This window comes from Podarcis melisellensis (genome assembly GCF_964234715.1).
Source record: "Podarcis melisellensis genome assembly, chromosome: 16".
NCBI lineage: Eukaryota > Metazoa > Chordata > Lepidosauria > Squamata > Lacertidae > Podarcis > Podarcis melisellensis.
The window spans coordinates 4,954,389-4,975,453 of record NC_138533.1 but is presented as its reverse complement, the minus strand read 5'-3'; the positions used below and the strand labels follow the sequence as shown (position 1 = coordinate 4,975,453).

At 45.0% G+C, this 21,065-nt stretch overlaps 1 protein-coding gene and 1 long non-coding RNA gene across 2 annotated transcripts in view; both read left to right on the top strand.

The window, feature by feature from the left end:
• LOC309358820 overlaps window positions 1-18,867 on the top strand; it is a 58,181-nt gene extending 39,314 nt beyond the window's left edge. The window contains exon 2 of the long non-coding RNA XR_014163639.1: window positions 18,296-18,867. This is a non-coding gene — a long non-coding RNA (uncharacterized lncRNA). The remainder of the gene's footprint in view (window positions 1-18,295) is intronic.
• APH1A (aph-1 homolog A, gamma-secretase subunit) lies at window positions 2,197-17,755 on the top strand. The gene is made up of 7 exons (XM_081891954.1): window positions 2,197-2,358; window positions 6,708-6,878; window positions 7,587-7,660; window positions 8,547-8,669; window positions 10,698-10,825; window positions 14,269-14,392; window positions 16,048-17,755. The coding sequence occupies exons 1-7, from the start codon at window positions 2,246-2,248 to the stop codon at window positions 16,110-16,112; spliced, it is 798 nt and encodes a 265-aa protein (XP_081748080.1). The 5' UTR covers window positions 2,197-2,245; the 3' UTR covers window positions 16,113-17,755.
• Window positions 18,868-21,065: the final 2,198 nt, after the last annotated feature.

The following is a 21,065-nucleotide window of genomic DNA, read 5'->3' as shown; positions in this document are numbered from 1 at the left end:
ATTTTGAGTTTAACTTGCTTGACCTTGTCCAGAGAACACAGCAGGACATAACAAAATAGCTAGTCAATACATTAAAACGTGACATTAAAAAATAAATAAATCCCTGTTTATGCACTTACTACCTTTTATTTTATTTTTTTTAAAAAAGTCTTTTGGTTTGTGAATAATTTTGCATTTATTGCTGGGCTGTTCCTAGATTTCTGCCTTTCACGACATTGTTTATTTGTGCGTTTCTTTCCGCCTTTGTCACTGGTAAAACGTGACAATCCTGAGCTCCTTGGAGGAAGAACAAGACGTAAATCCATTTTAAAAAGCGGTTCTGCTCTTATCGGATTTGCCCTTAGGTTATTTTCACCCTGATTTTCTTTGCCGCCAATTTCTGTTCAGAACGAACAAAGCCAAGTTATCCAGGCCTAATCGACTTAAATGGGTCTACTCTGAGTAGGACTGGCACAGGGCGCCACCCAAAGAGGTTACCTATAAACATTTATCTGCCTACAAGGGAGCAGATACTTCTCTAACCATAATAGAATTATTATTATTGCAACCAGTAAGCTTCATGGTAGCCAGGCGGGAGCATTCGAACCCGGGTCCTAATCTGACGCCAAAGCACCCTGGCTCTGTCCGTCTCTATCTCTCTTATCCATTGCTATCTATCAGTCTCCATTTGCAAAGAATGCCAGCATCTTCTTATCTATTAAGAAAGTATCAATATTGTTTTATCTATCCATTTCTATCAACCTGTGAAGAGCAACTTTCTATCGGTATTTGCTGACCTACTAAGAGTCTCCTGTTAATATGTATCATCTATTCGTAGAGCCACAAAGCTCTTAATCTCAGGTGTTGTGGGTTCGAATCCCACATCAGGCGAAAGATCCCTGCATTGCAGGGTGGGTTGGACTAAATGACCCTCGGGGTCCCTTCCAATGCTACGATTCTATGATTAACAGTATCTGCCGATATCTATTTATTTATTTATCAGTAGCTATCTATCAATATCTACCTATATCTATTTATTAAGTGTGCCGTTGGCAGGTTTTGACTGAGCTTCGGTGTGTAAATAGGATAATCGTATAAAATAAAATTTATAGTAAGCCAACTAATATGGAGAAAGTAAAGATTAAACATGTATTTAATTCGGGAGTGCAAGATCAGAGTTCTTGACAAATTAAATCACAAATGGATGTACAGTACATAGCGAGCATTAGTTAAAGAATGAATAACCATTTATTTTTTTATTTCTCATTTTGCCTATAATATGTATTGTACACTTCTGTTATAAAGTGTTCAATCAATAAAGCACTCAAAAGCAAAAAATAATAATTATTATTTATTAAGTGTGCATATCAATATCTATTGATTCTATCTATAAAGAATATCTTTTTTATATATAATTTTTATTAGTTTTTTAACATATCATTTTCAACAGTAATTAAACATACTTTTACATCCTATTCAAATTTTTGACTTCCATCAATCCTGTCTGAAAATTTTTCAATCTAATACTAATTCTCAGTATGCATTTCTTATCTTGCCTATTACATTTCAAACTCATAACCAATATCTCTATCTTTTTCTACTTTGTAACACTTTGTATATTTCCCCTTGCAAAACTGCTTGTAGTCCTACTAGTGTAATTTGTCGATTACAGTTGCTCTTCAAATAATTCATAGACTTCTTCCAATCTTCTGTGAATCTCTGGTCCTGCAGATTTCGAATCCTTCCTGTCATTTTATCCAATTCTGCATAGTCCATTAATTTCGTCTGCTATTCTTCTTTCGTCAACAATACTCTTGCCGCAGTTGTTGCATATAAAAACAATTTAACATCTTGCCTATTAATATCCTGCCCTATAATACCAAGTAAAAATGCTTCTGGTTTTTTAAAAAAATGTATATTTCAACATCTTTTTCATCTCATTATATATCATTCTATCTACAGTATCTCATTATATATCATTCTATCTATAAAGAATATCTATCTAGCTTTAGAGGAAGTCCCCTCTACACTATTCACACATCTATGGAGATGAGGGCGGGGCGAGTGGCGCGAACCGCCCTTTTCCCCACCTCTCACCTGAGAGACTACAATTCCCATGAGGCCTTGCGGGACCAGCACCTCCCTGTGGGCGTGGCTTCCCCTCCGCGCCGACTCCCATTGGCCGCTTGTGGCCCCGCCCGTGCTCTCTGCCGGAGCTTCCCTCCCTGCCTGGTTCCTGCTGCCTCCGGCGCTGCTTCTCGGGGCGATGGGGGCGGCGGTGTTCTTCGGCTGCACCTTCATCGCCTTCGGGCCGGCCTTGGCCCTCTGCCTGCTCACCGTAGCCGGGGACCCCCTGCGCGTCATCATCCTGGTGGCTGGGTCAGCAGGGGGCTGTTTTTTTAGGGGGGAGGGGGCTGCTGGGGGGGAATCCCCTCTTCTTTTTGGGGGGGAGGAAAGTGGGTCCCGGTTGGGGGAGGGTGATGTGGAGAGAGGGCTCCGGGGCATGTGCAGAAAGACCTTCCGTGGTAGATCTCTGCCTAGCAAAGAGAGGAAGGTTATGATTGAACGGTGAATTGCAAAACAAACAAAACAGGATTATTCCCACATTTCCTGTTTGCAGGCAGAGAGATCATAGCCTTGTTTTGTTCACGTGTTTTTTTGTTCTTGGGGAGGGGAGAAGGCTCTGGCCCCAGCCTCTTGGTTTGGGGGGGAAGGGGGCTGCTGGGGGGGGAATCCCCTCTTATTTCTGGGGGGAGGAAAGTGGGTCCCGGTTGGGGGAGGGTGACGTGGAGAAGGGGCTCCGGGGCATGTGCAGAAATACCTTCCGTGGTAAGTCTCTGCCTAGCAAAGAGAGGAAGGTTATGATTGAACGATAAATTGCAAAACAAAAAGCAGAAAAACAGGATTATTCCCACATTTCCTGTTTGCAGGCAGAGAGATCATAGCCTTGTTTTGTTCACGTGTTTTTTTGTTCTTGTGGAGGGGAGAAGGCTCTGGCCCCAGCCTCTCAAAAAGAAAGGGTTGGGGGACTTTCCATAGAATCACAGAATGTAGAATGAAGGGACCCCCTCCATGCAGGAATCTCAACTAAAGCATCCATGAAAGGTGACCACCCAACCTCTGCTTTAAAACCTGCAAGGAAAAGAGCTCGCCGCTTCTTCCTGTCGGAAAGTTCTTCCTGATGTTTAGCGGGAAGCTCTTTTTTTGCAAAATTACTAGGCCCACCTTTTCCTTTTAAGGCAGAGATCGTAGTCTTGCTCACAGATTCTTGTGGAGGGGAGAGAGGAATCTGGGGCATGTGCAAAGCACTTCCTTTGCAGGCCCCAGACAAGAAGGAGGCAGGGAATTATTGACAGGTTGCAAAATTGTTACTCCCACTTTTTTTCATTTTAAATCGGAGATCACAGTGCTTTGCTTGGTTTTGCTTTGTTCATATAAGGTGCAAACTTCCACCCACTTCCATGGGTGGAGTAAGCTCAGTTTGAGTAGACCTGTAGAGGGATGTGGGGCCTGGAGTGGGGGAGATGTGGGCAGTAGGGCTGGTGTGCGGAGACCTCTTTTTCTGGGGTCAGGGGAGGGGCTTCTTGAGGTTATGAGGGTGATATGGAAACACACGGAGGGAGGGGAGGGGGCTCCATGCACAGAGCCCCCCCTTTGAAGGTCCCAGTGTAGCAACAAGAGGTTATAACTGATGGGCCGCGAAATTATCACCTTTCCATTTTAAGGCAGCTTAATTATATTTTGGTTTTTCATTTATGTTTGTTTGGGTAACCATCTCTATATCCATACTTTTTCCGGGGAGTGAAGTCCCGTTCTAATCGGTGTCATTTTAGTTCTTGATGATTATTTATTTATTTGCAGATAACCGCGCAACGATGTGGAATCGCTTAAGCGGCTTACATAGAAAGGCGATTCTCAAAATTGCTTTGATATGCTATTATAGGAAGCAACTCATAAATATAAACAAACAAACAATCCTTTTTAAAAGAGAAGAAAAGCATATTTCTCTCTCCCTCTTATTATAACCAACAACACAGTGCAAAGTGGGTGGGCATAAATAGGCCTATTTGCAATTTATTGGCCAATTCTGCCCACCTGCGCCCCCATTGAGTAACTTTTCAGGCACTTCCTCTTCCTTTCTCCCTGATAAAGCATCCGGTTTAAAATACTGTACTATCTTAGCATCAGTGCTGCTACTCCAGCATGGAAATAATAATATTTTTTAAAAAAATCAGAAATCATTTTTCTTGTGGTTTTTCTAAGGAGCTTGTCAGTCTTAAGATCTCCTGGAAGTCACACAGTCTTCCCTTAAAACCCATATTTTAGGACCAGTGGGCTTTAAACAGAGTCAGACCCTTGGGTCCATCTAGCTCAGTGTTGTCCACTCGGACTGGCAGCAGCTCTTCGGGGTTTAAGGCAGTGGAACGTTCCCAGCCTGACCTGAAGATTTTGAGAATTGCACTCTGGGATCTCCTGCGTGCAAAGTACCGTATTTTTTGCTCTATAAAACTCACTTTCCCCCTCCTAACAAGTAAGTGGAAATGTGTGTGCGTCTTATGGAGCGAATGCAGGATGCGCAGCTATCCCAGAAGCCAGAACAGCAAGAGGGATTGCTGCTTTCACTGCACAGCGATCCCTCTTGCTGTTCTGGCTTCTGAGATTCAGATAATTTTTTTCTTGTTTTCCGCCTCCAAAAACTAGGTGCGTCTTGTGGTCTGGTGCGTCTTATAGAGCAAAAAATACGGTATGTGCTCTTATCACTGAGCTGCAGCCGTGTCCTCATGATTCCAAATAAAGGGATTGATTTACTGCTTTGTCAATGATGTTGCAGATTTAACCCCAGACCTTCTGTGTGCAAGGCAGGTTCCCTACTGCTGAGCCAGGTCCTGTTGGCTGTGATTTTTTATTTTTTTTTGCAGAAGTTACAATCCATTTCCTTGTTTATTATTGCCTCCAGAGTGTAGGAAGCCGGGTCTGGAGCACATTTTGCTGGTGACGACATGCTAGGGTCAGTTACAGATGGCAGGAGCTTGCTATGATGAGTTTTGGAGATCTATTGAGAGAAAGCAAGGTGGGGCCGATGCCTTCCTCTTCCTTGCTTTTGAAACCTGTACTTGTAAAATGCGCCTGCAGCATTTATTCCCACTGAGAAAATCACAGCCCCAAAGGTGCCAAAACGTCCCTTTGGAAACTGTGAGAAAGCACCTTTGGTTGACAAAAGAGGGCATTGTGTGTCTCCTCTGCAAATCTAGATTTTCCAGTTCTGCTGTTTATTTACAAAAAAACAACCCCAAAGCCTGCATTGCATTCCTTCCTTCTTTCCTGCAATGGAGCACATGACAAAGGTTTGCATCTGACCAAACTTCCCTTAGATAGCTCAGAGGAGAGAAGTTAGATACATCATCGGCGCATGACAGCCTTAAAGAATTTTTCTCCTTCCAATAAAGTACATCAGAAAAATTGTCCAGATATAAACAGTTCACTTATTAAACCTCACAATAATTTCATAATTATCTGCCTATGTATTTCTAATCATAGTATAAACCAAATCAGTAATTTTGGATATGACTGTAAAAACTACTCTGAAAATTTATTATTCAAAAAATGAAAACTTCATCTGGTTGTAAATGTTAAGATTATACCAGCAAGAATGAGTCTTTCTGAAAAGAAAAGAAAAAAAGATTTAAATCAAGTCTTACTGACTAGTGATTTAAATCGTGATTTAATTTGATTTGATTTTAAATCAAATCCACCCTGATTTAAATAACTGGGATAAGGCTTGACAGGGTGGGGGGTTCTGGCAAGTGGCACTCAGAAGCATTCCTGCCCCCCAAAAGGCATGGGAGGGGGGCTGTTCAACTCAGCTGTTGTCAGCCTGAGGCCTTGCAGCTGTTTTGGAACTACAACTCCCATCAGGCCCAGCGGTAGTCTGGAACATCTGGAGGGCCCCAAATTTTGATGACTGTCGGCCTCAGCTTCTTCCCGCGAAGCAGAAAAAATTCTGCGTGGTAGGTCATGATTTAAACAGGTTGCAGAATGATTTAAACAGGTTGCAGAAAGTGAGTTATCCTGGTGTGAATCTCTTCTCCCCAAGTTCAGACTACAGTGGTACCTAGGTTCTCAAATGCCAAAAACCCGGAAGTAAGTGTTCCGGTTTTCGAACATTTTTCAGAAGCCGAACGTCCAACGCAGCTGTCGGTTATTGTTTCCAGGGAGCCTGCACCAATCAGAAGCTGCGCCTTGGTTATTGAACATTTCAGAAGTCAAACAGACTTCCGGAACTGATTCAGTTTGCCACTTTTGTTTTTGCTATTTATTTTGCTTTTTTTTTTTTAGGCTTTTTCGGTTAATTTGTTCTTGTTTTTGTGTGGAACCCAGTTCAGCTACTGATTGATTAATTGTGTGACTGTGGAAATGGATAAAAGCCCCCCAACCAAACAATGACTATCATCAGTGAATGCAGTTAAGAAAAAAAGTTAAATTTAAATTTTATCACCTGCAATACTGTCTTCTTTATTTTATAGTACAGTGCATTGATTATTGCTTTCATTTTATGGATCAGTGGTCTCGTTGGATAGTAAAATTCATGTTAAATTGCTGTTTTAGGGGTTGTTTTTAAAAGTTCCGGACTTCCGGAACGGATTAAGTTTGAGAACCAAGGTACCACTGTATGTGCACACCTGTTGATAACGGTTTATGTCCTTTTGTTCCTCTCGCTGTCTATCCAGGGCCTTTTTCTGGCTGGTCTCCCTGCTCCTGGCCTCTTTGATCTGGTTTATTTCGGTGCATCTGAGTGACCGGGAAGATGGGCGTCTACAGTACGGCCTTCTGATGTTCGGGGCAGCTGTCTCGGTTTTGCTCCAGGAAGCCTTTCGCTTCGCGTACTTCAAGCTCCTCAAGTAAGAGTGCCTTTTCTAAGCTGTGGCAAATATTCCCACTTCTGTGCCAATTTTTATTTTAGTTTTTTATTTATACTTTTCAAATTTATGCATTCCATTAGTTTTACAACCAATTTAACATTTCGAAAATTTGACTTCCTTCTCCCTCTTTCTGTGGTCCATTTTTATAATGGTCTCTTATTGATAAATTTAATGCGGCCTCCTTTTTTTTAAAAAAGAAACCACTCAAAGGCTTTTTATTGTAATCAAGTGGTGTGTATAAACCTTGTTGAATAAATAAAAGTAAGTTGATCCATCCATCTCCTTTATATGCTTACAAAGGATACCAAAAATCAAAACACAAAACTGGAGTCTGTTCATAAAAGGAGATACTTTGAGAAAAAACTAATAAACCAATGGAAAACAATTGTTCACTGAAATTTCCTAAATAAAAGATGGGGGTGGGGGAAAATGCAGCAGTGCATCGCAAATAAAATGGAGTATGGGTCAAAAGAAAAACAAAATTAAAGAGTCGGAACCTAGGAGCTCTTGGGTAAACATGGAAGTTTTTAAAGAGCATTCAGGGATTATTTAGTTGTGATTCCTGCATTGCCAGACTACCCAACCTTTGATGCCTCTTCCAACACTACGCTATAAAAATCTCGTGACTGTCTCTGCCTCACAAACCGCCGACCAATTTCCTGCTTTCTTTTTGCACCCTGCCCTCAGGAAAGCTGACGAAGGGCTGGTGACCATCAGCGAAGACGGCCGGTCTCCCATCTCGATCAAGCAGATGGCATACGGTGAGCGAATGGCTGGCTGTTCCCTTTCCTGCGTGTCTGTCTCCCTACGTGCGTCACAACTGTCGCTGAAACAGTTCCTCCTTGTAGAATCCAGATGTCCTTTTCTGGCCTTAAAAAACAGCCGCCTGTAACCGACAAAGCTAAAGCAGAAGTCCTTCACACTTCAGAATTCAGTTTCCTTTAAAGCTCCATTTTCAAAGCGGCCCCTCCCAAGTGAAATACAGTGGTACCTCAGGTTACATACGCTGCAGGTTACAGACGCTGCAGGTTACAGACTCCGCTAACCCAGAAATGGTGCTTCAGGTTAAGAACTTTGCTTCAGGATGAGAGCGGAAATCGTGCTCCGGCGGCGCAGCAGCAGCAGGTGGCCCCATTAGCTAAAGTGGTGCTTCAGATTAAGAACAGTTTCAGGTTAAGAACGGACCTCCGGAACAAATTACAGTGGTACCTCGGGTTACATACGCTTCAGGTTACACACTCCGCTAACCCAGAAATAGTTCTTCAGGTTAAGAACTTTGCTTCAGGATAAGAACAGAAATTGGGCTCCGGCGGCATGACAGCAGCAGGAGGCCCCATTTGCTAAAGTGGTGCTTCAGGTTAAAAAATGTTTCAGGTTAAGAACAGACATCCGGAACGAATTAAGTACTTAACCCGAGGTACCACTGTAAGTACTTAACCCCAGGTACCAATGTAACAACTTTGCTGACCCCTTTTTCAGACCTCTTGAGTTGCCCTTCCCCTGTGTGTGCAAATTCCATTATAAACTGCTCTCACAATGGAGGCTGCTAGTTGGGAAAGTGATGTCCTGTAAGATGAGGCACGGCATAGCAATAAACGTTCTCAGAGTGCTGTGAAATGGGTTTGTCCTTCGTACTCTCTTCCGCAGTCTCGGGTCTCTCCTTTGGAATCATCAGCGGGGTCTTCTCCGTCATCAACATCCTTGCGGACTCCATTGGGCCAGGCACCGTGGGAATCCATGGGGATTCACCCCATTACTTCATCACTTCAGGTATTACACACCTGTAAGGTTATATCATATTACAAAATCTGAGAGTAAGAATTGCTGGAGGAAATGTGGAGTGATGGGAACATACAGTCATATGTGGTGGGATTGTCCGTTAGTTAATGAATTCTGGAAACAGATTGGTATAGAAATATCGGGAATTGTGAGTAGGAAGGTGGAAATATCTAAATTAATGGTTCTTATTAGCCTGAGTGGCACCGAGTTAGAAGCAAAAGAGGAATGTAAATGGGTAAAATTGATGGTATTTGCAGCCAGACAGGTTATAGCGAGTAACTGGAAAAATGCAGAAGAGCTAGGGGTGAACCAATGGAGGGAAAAATTGAAAAATATTATAATCTTAGAATATCTAACTGTGAAGATACATAAAATGAAAGGGTTTAAGATCAGTGAGAAGGAGGAGGATTGGTTTGAGAAGATATTGAATTATTTGGGCAGGTTTGAACAAACTGGGGCAATTAAAATGTTAAAAGCTAAATAAACTTTGTGGCGGGAGGAGTGTTAAGGTATGTATAGAATTGTACATATAGTTGATTTGAATATGTTATCATTGATTATGTATACCCAATGTATCAGCCGCCTGGGGGGTTTCATTGTTTGTTTTCACTGTTTGTGTTTTGGTTGTTGGTAAAAAAAAAAATCACTTCAGGTGACGTTATTTCGGGGACATAGGAAGGCCATAGATACTGATCCAGACCTCTGGGGTCCATCTAAGTTCTCAGTGTTCCCTATGGGGAAACCTTTGGCCCTCTAGAATCCAAAAAAAGAACATATAGAATGGTCTCAGCCCTTATATACCTGACAGACACCTGCACTCCCCAGGTGAGGATAACCAGCTTATCAGGAGGCCCATTCCATACAATAGAGCAGACATCCCCAAACTCGGCCCTCCAGATATTTTGGGACTACAATTCCCATCATCCCTGACCACTGGCCCTGTTAGCTAAGGATGATGGGAACTGTAGTCTCAAAACATCTGGAGAACCAGGTTTGGGGGTGCTTGCAATAAAGAAACAGGGCCTTCAAGGTTGTGGCATCTCTCATTTGGAATTCTGACCTGCTAAATATTGGAGAGGTGCTGTCTCCGTTGAGTTTTTGGTGCATGCTGTGTACCTTCCCCTTCCTGCAAGCTGTCTAAGAACAGATCTTTTATTTATAAATTGTACAATTTAAAATATTCATTTAAACAACCTTAAAATATCAATGACTTCCCTCCTTCTCTTTCCAAGGTTCATTTTGCATAACATAAATCCCTGCATATTTTATATAAACTAAACCATTCATTGTTCCATTATTGCACCCACTCAGTAATGATTTTTTACGCCCATCAAAGCTTATTTGCACTGTCGAATTTATCTTAATGCTGCCAGCGTTTTCAAATGTACACGATTTCCCTCCACATATTCAATAAACGTTTTCCAATCTTCTTTAAACATAAGTTCTTCTTGTTCTCTTATTCTATAAGTTAGGTCCGCAAGCTGCACATACTATATTCCGTCAGTTTAAGTTCCCATTCTTCTTTGCTTGGGACCTCGCTCGTTTTCATTTTGGGGCTAACGAAACACAGGCCGCAGTAGTAGTAGCATACGTAAATAACCTTCTTTTTGTCTAGAAGAGATCTTTCCTAGTCTTCGGTGTGTAGTGGGATTGATTTTAAGAAGTCCGATCACTCCTGCCTTTGGGAGGAAGGATATATGTTTAACAGTAGATAAAATAAAACTCGCACCCATCATCTCTGAATGTTGGCTAATGGGAGTTGCTGTCTAAAATTATCAGGATGGCCAAACTTTCCCCTGCCATGCTCCACCCTGACTAATAAAGGCTCTCCAGTAATGGGACAGTCGCAGCCCTACCTGGGCTCCTGGCCACTTGACAGTCCACTAAAGATTGCCAAATGCTTCTCCAAACTGGCACTGTCCACATGGAACAGACTGCCAAACCACCGATTTTGAGAAACAGCATAAATCATACTCGCTGCGATGTGGCTTGACCGTTCTCCCGCCCTCCTCCTTTCAGCCTTCCTCACAATGGCGCTGGTTTTCCTACACACGTTCTGGGGCACGATCTTCTTTGACGCCTGTGAGAAGGGCCGTTACTGGACTCTGGCGTTGGTGGTCATCAGTCACCTGGTCACGTCCGGCTTGGTGAGTAGAATGACCCACGTTACATGGGAACATCAGGAGAGCACTGTTGGATCAGGCCCCAGTCTATTCCAGCGTCCTGTTCTCGCGGTGGCCGAATGCCCCCAAGAACCTAGGAATTCAGATAGACTGCCCCTGGAGCTGGAGGTTCCATAAGAAAGTCAGAAGAGCCCTCTAGCTGGGTGAGGTTAGTGGCTCATCTAATCTAGAATCCTGTTCTCACGGTGGCCGAGCAGACGCCCGAAAGGGAAACATGCAGAGAAGGCATGGATGCAGGAACACTCCTGCATATTTCTTCACACAGCGCGTGGCTTAAACTACGGAACTCCTTCTCGCAGGAGAGTCTCAAGGGTGGCGTGTTAAACCACAGAGCCTAGGTTTTGCCGATCTGAAGGTCGGCGGTTCGAATCCCCGCGACGGGGTGAGCTCCCGTTGCTCGGTCCCAGCTCCTGGCAAACTAGCAGTTCGAAAGCATGTCAAAGTGCAAGTAGATAAATAGGTACTGCTCCGGCGGGAAGGTAAACGGCGTTTCCGTGCGCTGCTCTGGTTCGCCAGAAGCAGCTTAGTCATGCTGGCCACATGATCTGGAAGCTGTACGCCGGCTCCCTCGGCCAATAAAGCGAGATGAGCGCCGCAACCCCAGAGTCGATCATGACTGGACCTAATGGTCAAGGGTCCCTTTACCTTTACCTTAAGGAGTCTCAAAGCGGCTAACAATCTCCTCTCCCTTCCTCCCCCACATCCTTTATTAGAGGAGAATCCAATCAGATGAATGAATCCCCACCTTCAGCATGAAGAGTGATCCTCTACTGAAAGTAAACAAACCAATAATCCCGGCACAGAGAAAATTAACATGCCATGGCTGAAGGTGAAAGGTGATAGCTTTCTACATGCAGGGACATATTTGGTTTCCTGTGTAGAAGCAGGCTGGGAGTGTCCGTACCTGAAACTTTGGAGAGCTGCTGCCAATTGGTGTAGGTAATACTAAGCTAGATGGACAAATGGCCTGGTTTGGTACAGGGCAGCTTCCTATTGACCCCTCCAGAACCATGGGGATTGGAATCTTGCTATTATTTTTAAGGGAAGGTCCATAGCTTGGTGGTGGGTCATCTGCTTTGCATGCAGAAAGTCCTACATTCAAACTTCGGCATGTTCAGGTAAGGCTGGGAAAGCCATCTTGTCTGAAACTCTGGAGAACTGAAACAGTCAGTGTTGATGATACTGAGCTAGGTAAAGGTAAAGGGACCCCTGACCATTAGGTCCAGTCGTGGCTGACTCGGGTTGCGGCGCTCATCTCGCTTTATTGGCCAAGGGAGCCGGCGTACAGCTTCTGGATCATGTGGTCAGCATGACTAATCCCCTTCTGGTGAACCAGAGCAGTGCACGGAAACGCCATTTACCTTCCCGCCGGAGTGGTACCTATTTATCTACTTGCACTTTGTGCTTTCGAACTGCTAGGTTGGCAGGAGCAGGGACCGAACAATGGGAGCTCACCCCATCGCAGGGATTCAAACCGCCAACCTTCAGATTGGCAAGTCCTAGGCTCTGTGGTTTAACCCAGTGTTTCCCAACCTTGTGCCTCCAGATGTTTTTGGCCTACAACTCCCATCATCCCTAGCTAGCAAGACCAGTGGTCAGGGATGATGGGAATTGTAGTTCAAAAACAGCTGGAGGCCCAAGGTTGGGAAACACTGGTTTAACCCACAGCGCCACCCGCGTCCTGACTGAGCTAGATGGGCCCAAAGGTTTAGAGAATAGCTTCTCACTCTCTCTTGTAACCTTAGAACTTGGGGATATCCAATGAAGTTGAACACTGGAAGGTTCAGGACAGATAAAGTACTTCTTCACGCAGTGCATAGACTGTGGAACTCGCTCCCACAAGAGGCAGTAATGGCCACTAAGTTGGGTGGCTTTAAAGAAGGATTGGACAAATTCATAGAGTGAAGCTATCAGTGGCCAAGAGGCACAATGGTTACGTTCTACCTCCACGGCCGGAGGCAGCGATGTCTCTGAATTCCAATTGCTGGACACTGCAGCAGGGGAGAGATTCTCTTGTGCCCGAATTCTGTTTGTAGGTTTGCCACAGGCATTGGGTGAGAACAGGACAAGGTGGGCATGATCCTGTAGGCCACTTACTTTGTTTTTATACTGTCCCTTTATCCTGTTGTTTATTGGTGGGGTGGGGTGGGGATTTCTCCATTTAATAGTGAATATTGAATTCACACAGTAATGTGAATAGTTTTATTCCCACGCCCCTTTTAAAAAATATTCTGGTGTTAATGGTCTCAAACGATGTGTGATCCCGGCTTAGTTACAACCACCCCTCTCCCCAGATTTTGCTGGTGTTGCAAAGGAGAGTGGGGCCTGCAAGCAGGACCCCCTACCTGCTCGGTTCTTCTCCTTAGCAGTGTAGGAGGAGGAGAGGATGGTGGGAGGACGTTAAATGCGAGATTTGCAGTCACATGAAAACCATCTGGCCTTCTAGAACAGCAGGGAATTATCCCCTAAGCCACATTGGTCAGCCGCAGTTGCCGTGGAGACGAGCCTGGGCTGCCTGCTTTGAAGAGGTTTATGGGATGTGGAGGGGATTGGCAGCAGCCGCAAGGAGAAGATACAGGATCAGATCATACAGCTGGAAGGGCCCTCCCTAGGTCATCCAGCCAACCCCCTGCAATGCAGGAACCACAGCTAAAGGCTGGATATGGTCTTTCCATTTGGTACACAGGCTGAGACTCTACCTGCCCACAGACCGTCTTGCCAGAGCGGTGCATGCTCTAGTTATCTCCTGTTTGGACTACCGCAATGCGCTCCACGTGGGGCTACCTTTGAAGGTGACCGGGAAACTACAACTTATCCAGAATGCGGCAGCTAGACTGGTGACTGGGAGCTGCCGCCAAGACCACATAACACTGGTCTTGAAAGACCTACATTGGCTCCCAGTATGTTTCTGAGCACAATTCAAAGTGTTGGTGCTGACCTTTAAAACCCTAAACGGCCTCAGTCCTGTGTACCTGAAGGAGCGTCTCCACCCCCATCATTCTGCCCAGACACTGAGGTCCAGCGCTGAGGGCCTTCTGGTGGTTCCCTCACTGCGAGAAGCCAAGTTACAGGGAACCAGGCAGAGGGCCTTCTTGGTAGTGGCACCTGCGCTGTAGAATGCCCTCCCACCAGATGTCAAAGAGAAGAACAACTACCAGACTTTTAGAAGACATCTGTTTAGGGAAGCTTTTAATGTTTAATAGACTATGTATTTTAATATTCTGTTGGAAGCTGCCCAGAGTGGCTGGGGAAACCCAGCCAGATGGGTGGAGTATAAATAATAAATTATTATTATTATTATTATTATTATTATTATTATTATTATTATTTATTATTATATGGAGCAGATTTATTGTGGTCTGAAATCCTTTGTTCTGAAATCCTCTCTTTTTCTCCCGTCTCCACAGACGTTTCTAAATCCTTGCTACGAAGCCAGCCTCATTCCCATCTTCATCATCACCTTCTCCATGGGGGTCTGGGCCTTCTTCACTGCCGGAGGTTCCCTGAGGAGCATTGTCACCTGCCTGTCATGTGAGGGTCGCACATCTTTGTGGGAGAGGAACGAGTGCAGGGCAATAGCTAAAACAGACACACACACCAAGCCCACCTGGGTTTATACAGGCATGGGTAGGAGCAGAAAAAGCTTGTTGACCTAAGCAAATACTGTATTTTTCGCTCTATAGGACGCACTTTTTCCCCTCCAAAAATGAAGGGGAAATGTGTGTGCGCCCTATGGAGCGAATGCAGGCTCCTTGGCTTCAGCGATAGCAACGCGAAGCATCCAAAGCGCAGAGGGAGCACTCCTTCCGTGCTCCTTGGCTTCACGTTGCTTTCGCTGAAGCCTGGAGAGCAAAAGGGGCTTCAGGGACCTTGCACTACGCTCCGAAGGCTTCAGGTTCCTTTTGCTGAAGCCGGGAGAGCCAGACTCTCCCGGCTTCAGCAGAGAGGGAGAGCTGTGCAGCGCCCCTTCAGTCAAGCGGGAGGAGAAATGGAAGGGGCTCCTGCCGCTTCGCTGAAGGGGCGCTGAGCAGAGAGGGGGAGAATTCTTTTTTCTTGTTCTCCCCCTCTAAAACAAGGTGCATCCTATGACCAGGAGCGTCCTATAGAGCGAAAACTGCGGTAGCTTTAGTTTTTAAAAAAATTAAAAACCCAAGTTTCTAGTCCATATGGCTGCAGGGATTTCAAGTGTTGGTTTAGAGAAAAAGGGAAGCGAGAGGTGACGTGATAGAGGAGTCTTATCAAATTCTGCATAGCATGGAGAAAGGGCAGAGAGAAATGTTTTCCTCCCTCATAACATTGGAACACGTCGGTTTTGGAGTATGCAGGACAGATAAAAGGAGTGCTTCTTTTATCAGCGCCGAGTTAAACTTGGGATCTCGGTCCTGCAGGAGACAGCGATGGTTCCCTTCTTTCCAGGGAATTCTGGGAGTTGTTTCTCTGGTGGGAACAGAGGGTCTCCTCCTAGCAACTCTCAGCACCCTTCACAATCTACAGTTCCCATGTGGTTATGTAAGCTTTCAGAATATTTAGAATTAGCCAAACTGACAGACATAATAAGACAAAAACCAAAAAGCGAAGTGAAAAAAGTGCCTAAATGAATACCTCAAAAGTCAAGGTTTGAGGACAGAAATCTGGCTGAGTCTGGAATAACCTTGTGAAGTGAAAGGATAAGAAAGAGGGATTTATATCTAGATGTTAAGACAGAGATGATCAGGAAGACAGGAAGACACAAGGAAAGATAAAGGAGATGCTGTGGGATTGGTGGAAGTCAATGTTTGTTTTTCTTTTTAGTGTTTATATTATTAACTTGTAAGATATGGAAATTTTTTTAATGTTGGTTTTTGTGTATTGTTTTTCGATATTTTTCATGTTGTTGTGTGGGAAATACTAATAAAATTTATATTATTATTTTTTTTAAAAAAGAGATAAATATTCTGAAACAAGAATATAAAAATCAATAAATCTACAGTTCCCAGGATCCTTTGGGGGGAAGCCATGTCTGCCTAAATTGATCCAGTTTAAAGTGCTTAAGATAGGGCTAGAGTCTTACTAGCAGACAACTGGCCAAAGATTGCCCAACTGGCAGCAGTGACCACCCAGATAACGTGGTTTAGATGGAATCCAGCCAGTGGTTGCCTCTAGACGTCTCTCTTTCTCTGTCCTGACACAGCCCCCTTTTCTTCCAGGCCGGCGGAAGGAAGCTGACCAAGTGATGGTCTACTCTGCGCTGCAGCTTCCTGTGGAGGACTGAGCCCGCCCTTTTTTCAGCATCCTGGATCTGAGGACCACCCAAGTGCCCTTCTGTTGGCTGCAGCCTCTGCCAATCAAATCCACGCCCTCTCTCTTCCCTCCTCCACTGTCTGGGAGGCACAAGTCCAGAGTCGACCCTCCTAGCCCAAGGGATGATTCCTTTGGCCCAGACTGACAGCTCTGATGGCAGGATGATAACTACTCCCAAGAAGAGCTCATTACATATTCCATGTGGTTGGGAATTCAGTATTCCATGTGGTTGGGAATTCAGTATTCCATGTGGTTGGGAATTCAATATTCCATGTGGTTGGGAATTCAGTATTCCATGTGGTTGGGAATTCAATATTCCATGTGGTTGGGAATTCAATATTCCATGTGGTTGGGAATTCAATATTCCATGTGGTTGGGAATTCAATATTCCATGTGGTTGGGAATTCAGTATTCCATGTGGTTGGGAATTCAATATTCCATGTCGTTGGGAATTCAGTATTCCATGTGGTTGGGAATTCAATATTCCATGTGGTTGGCTTCCCTACCGTCCCTCCAGTGTGTGTAAGGAGGTATATTTTCTTGACTCCGATCTGCAAGAGGGAGAACGTCAGTTAATCTCTTAAGCAGTTTCATCTCTTTGGGAGAGGCAAACAAGGCCACGTAATTTGTCCTCCGATGTTTTCTTGGGACACACAATTTCTTGGAGCCAAAATGAGCCCCCTTTCCCCTCTTCTTCAACCTTGGGGAGCTCAGGATATACAACCAGTTCTCTTTCTGGGATGTGTGATGTTGACGTAAAAGTGGTGTGAAGTTAGTTGTGCCTAAGCTAGGCGCCCGTTACTTCTGGTCGGCAACTTTGGCCAGAGGGCCAAGAGAGGAGAGCAGGTCTGCCCGACCACAATCCACCTCCTCGAATGAAGCGATTTCCATCAGCATCGTAATATCAACTGGAAGCTGGTTGGAGCTGTTCAAGAAGGCTCGGATTTGGCCCTGCTGCTGTAGTCGCCGATCCCTCTCTAATCTGCAAAGAGAGCCCGATCCCCTCAAGTGACCAGGTTACTCTAGATCAATCTAGCAGCATGGGTCTGCCACCCACTTTTTGCTGTTAAAACTCCCAAACTGGAATGATCCCTTGTTCTGAAAGAATCCTTCCTCTGTGTGCAATTGATTTTGTTTTACTGTCGTTCTTTTTCAAGGACAAAAACTGAACTGAAGTTTCTTTTTTATCCTTTGAGAGGACAGAAGAGGTGGCGCATGAAAAGCCTTTGGACTGAAACGCCTTCCCGTTGTCCTCGATGTGTTGAAACACTGGAGCCCTGGATTTTTAATATATGTGTGTCAATGCGTGAGGACAGCCTTCCCTAAGTTGTTTGGGGCTCCCAGCATTCCTTTGCTCCTTCGCCATCTTGGCAGGGGCTGAAGGGAGCTGGACTCCTAGCAATATCTGGTGGGCCACAGGTGGACTCCCTCCCTCAATGCTAGCTGCGGTCAAGCCCAAGGACCACGAAAGATAGCAGGTCCCTTAGACGATGAAAGCGGCCTTCATGGGATATTTGAGGAAGGGGAGAAGAAGGTTAAGGTCCAGTTGAGTGTGTACGGTTGCCATATTTCAAAAAGTAAAAATCCGGACAATAAAGTTGTGGATCTATCTTTCTTTCATTACAAAAAAACTTTTTTTTCTTTTCTTATGCTTTTTATTGAGATTTAAGAACGCCAACACCAACCAACAAAAACATCAAATCTTATTACATATATCCTACTTTATGCTCCATAGAGCCGCTGACTTCCGTCCTTCCCTTCCCCAAGTTTTCTTATTCCAATCTGTAATTCACAGTTTCATTGGTTAAAAATTACACCGTGACATAAGATTTAATTCAATCCTGCCAACGTTTTTATATTTCTACACTTCTCACTTATATAAACCATAAATTTACTCCATTCTTTTTGGTACTTCGTCTCCTCCTGATTGCGAATTCTGTGTGTCAATTTTGCCATTTCAGCGTATTCAACCAACTTTATCTGCCATTCCCTTACAGTCGGAATCTCCTGTGACTTCCACTTTTGGGCTATCAAAACTCTTTCTTTCTTTCTTTCTTTCTTTCTTTCTTTCTTTCTTTCTTTCTTTCTTTCTTTCTTTCTTTCTTCGCAAAAAAACCCACTTCCAACATGGATTTTCCCAGACTTTTTAACCAGTTATCAGAAATTCTGCCTGGATGCTGTTTTCGGCAGATGAATCCCGGATATGTCTGCGAAAGTCTGGACATACGGCAGCCCTGTGAGTGTGGAGTCACCAAGGGCTAAGTTGGCACCTCTGACTGAAGATGGTCATGTGGCTGCTGGCCAGTGCCAAGGCAAATAGGGCTTTCTCCATAAAGAGGAAGAGTTTAAATGATTCTGCCCCCCACCCACTTTCAAGCAGGAACAAGAGAAGAAGGCTGTCTCTTCCTCTGGTCCCCCCCCCCCCAACTCTATGGTTGTGGCTGCCAGCCAGTGAGCAGCAGCATTGGAACCTTGGGCAGGAAAGCACTTGTGCTGCAGCAGGAAGTTTTAGCGCCATCTGCTGACCAGGAAGTGCCACTGCATCTACATTAACATACTGCTACTTTGATAAGTTGGGTAAGGAAGAGGCATTTAAAGTGTTTGGGTTTTGTTTTGTTTTTTGACAGATCACCAGTCCTTTAAATATAGAGATATATAATGAAGCCAGGATCCTTTTTCCTATCATCCCTGTTGGTGCGATGAATAAAAGGATTTCTGTCTTGTAACAGGGCTTTCTGCGTTGGGAGTGGCAAAACACCATGTTATTCTCATTTTACAGATGCAAAGTGTGGCGTTGCTAGGGATGGATGGAACTCTTATAATTGTTTCCTGTTGGTTTTGGTGGCGGGTCTGGGATCCCCTCTTCAGGATTGCAGTTGGCACGATTGCACTCAGGCAATAAAAGGGGGTCTTGCACAAGGGAGACATTTCAACGTTGTGTACCCCCACTCCCCGAAGAATCATAAGTTCTTCCTAAGCCTAGTGGGAATCTCTGTTCTTGCTGTTCTTGAGTTATTTGGTTCTTTAAAGCCCTAAAAGGCCTCAGTCTAGTATATCTGAAGGAGCGTCTCTGCCCCCAACGTTCTGCCCGGACACTGAGGTCCAGCGCCAAGGGCCTTCTGGCGGTTCTCTCACTGCAAGAAGCCAAGTTAAAGGGAACCAGGCAGAGGGCCTTCTCGGCAGTGGCACCCGCCCTGTGGAACGCCCTCCTACCAGAGGTCAAAAAAGAAAAACAACTACCAGACTTTTAGAAGACATCTGAAGGCAGCCCTCTTTAGGGAAGCTTTTAATGTTTAATAGACTACAGTGGTACCTCAGGTTAAGAACTTAATTCGTTCCAGAGGTCCGTTCTTAACCTGAAACTGTTCTTAACCACTTTAGCTAATGGGGCCTCCTATTGCCGTGGCTGCACGATTTCTGTTCTCATCCTGAAGCAAAGTTCTTAACCCGACGTAATATTTCTGGGTTAGCGGAGTCTGTAACCTGAAGCATATGTAACCCGAGGTACCACTGTGTTGTATTTTAATATTCTGTTGGAAGCCGCCCAGAGTGGCTGGGGAAACCCAGCCAGATGGGTGGGGTATAAATAAATTATTATTATTATTATTATTATTATTATTATTATTATTATTATTATTATTATCAGTTTGGCCTCTGCCCTTTGGAACAGCAGGAAACAAACTTGCTCCATCTTCCACGGGGCAGAAGGAAGAGGTCCGAGGGGGAGTTTTCCTCCCCCAACCCACAGCAAAAGCCCAGAGATACCCCACCTCACAGACCGAGGGGTCTTCTTTGCTGGGAAAGGTGGTGGTTTTAAAATGCCCTCCTCTCAGAGGCCTCTGGCTATTTTTGGCAGGGAATGCAGGGATCAGCTGATCCTGTGTTGGCAACGCTCCCTGTGCCCCTGCCACAAACTGCATTCCGCTCCCAAGTGGCGGCTGGTGTGGAATGTAGCGGAATTCCTAATTTCGGTTCCCATGTCAACACACAAATAAGGAATTGCAGGGAGGGGGTTTGTGTTTGGCCGTTCTCATGTACAATCTGTGGTGTTGTCGTTTAGTCGTGTCCAACTCTTTGTGACCCCCTGGACCAGAGCACGCCAGGCACTCCTGTCTTCCACTGCCTCCCGCAGTTTGGTCAAATGCATGCTGGTAGCTTCGAGAACACTGTCCCGCCATCTCGTCCTCTGTCATCCCCTTCTCCTTGTGCCCTCCATCTTTCCCAACATCAGGGTCTTTTCCAGGGAGTCTTCTCTTCTCGTGAGGTGGCCAAAGTATTGGAGCCTCAGCTTCAGGATCTGTCCTTCCAGTGAGCACTCAGGGCTGATTTCCTTCAGAATGGAGAGGTTGGATCTTCTTGCAGTCCATGGGACTCTCCAGAGTCTCCTCCAGCACCAGAATTCAAAAGCATCCATTCTTCAGGCATGCTATATTTGAAGGTGGGAATCCTAACGTCATAGCACTGGAGAACTGAACTGTTGGGAGGGACACCCAAGAGCCATCTATTCCAACCCCCAACTCAGTTGGCAGAGCAGCGCCGGGTTCAGTTCCCAGTGGCATCACCAGGCAGGGCTGGGAGAGAGAGAGACCCCTGCCCGAAAACCAGAAACCCGCCACTGCCAGTCAGTGTGTAGACTCTATAGTATAAGTTATGCTGCACTTCATGGACCAGGGCTCTGATTTGGTACAGGGCAGCTTCCTGTTTGAATCAGTCCAGAACCATGAGGACTAGACACTTGCATCGTTTACGATGGGAGGGCTGTATCTCCGTGGTACAGCATCTGCTTTGCTTGCAACCCCTTGCCCAAAACCCTGGAAAGCCAACTGCTGCCAATCAGTGTTGGCAAGTACTAAATTTGACCCTGACGGCCTGATTCAGTATATGGCGGTGCCCTGTTGTCTGTTGGCTTGGGAATTACAGAAAC

Bases quoted from the DNA above. Each gene is read 5' to 3' on its own strand.
- APH1A (XM_081891954.1), top strand. From the start codon at position 2,246: ATGGGGGCGGCGGTGTTCTTCGGCTGCACCTTCATCGCCTTCGGGCCG. The intron at 2,359-6,707 runs GTCAGCAGGGGG...CTGTCTATCCAG, and splicing joins GTCATCATCCTGGTGGCTGG to GGCCTTTTTCTGGCTGGTCT. The intron at 10,826-14,268 runs GTGAGTAGAATG...CCGTCTCCACAG, and splicing joins ACCTGGTCACGTCCGGCTTG to ACGTTTCTAAATCCTTGCTA.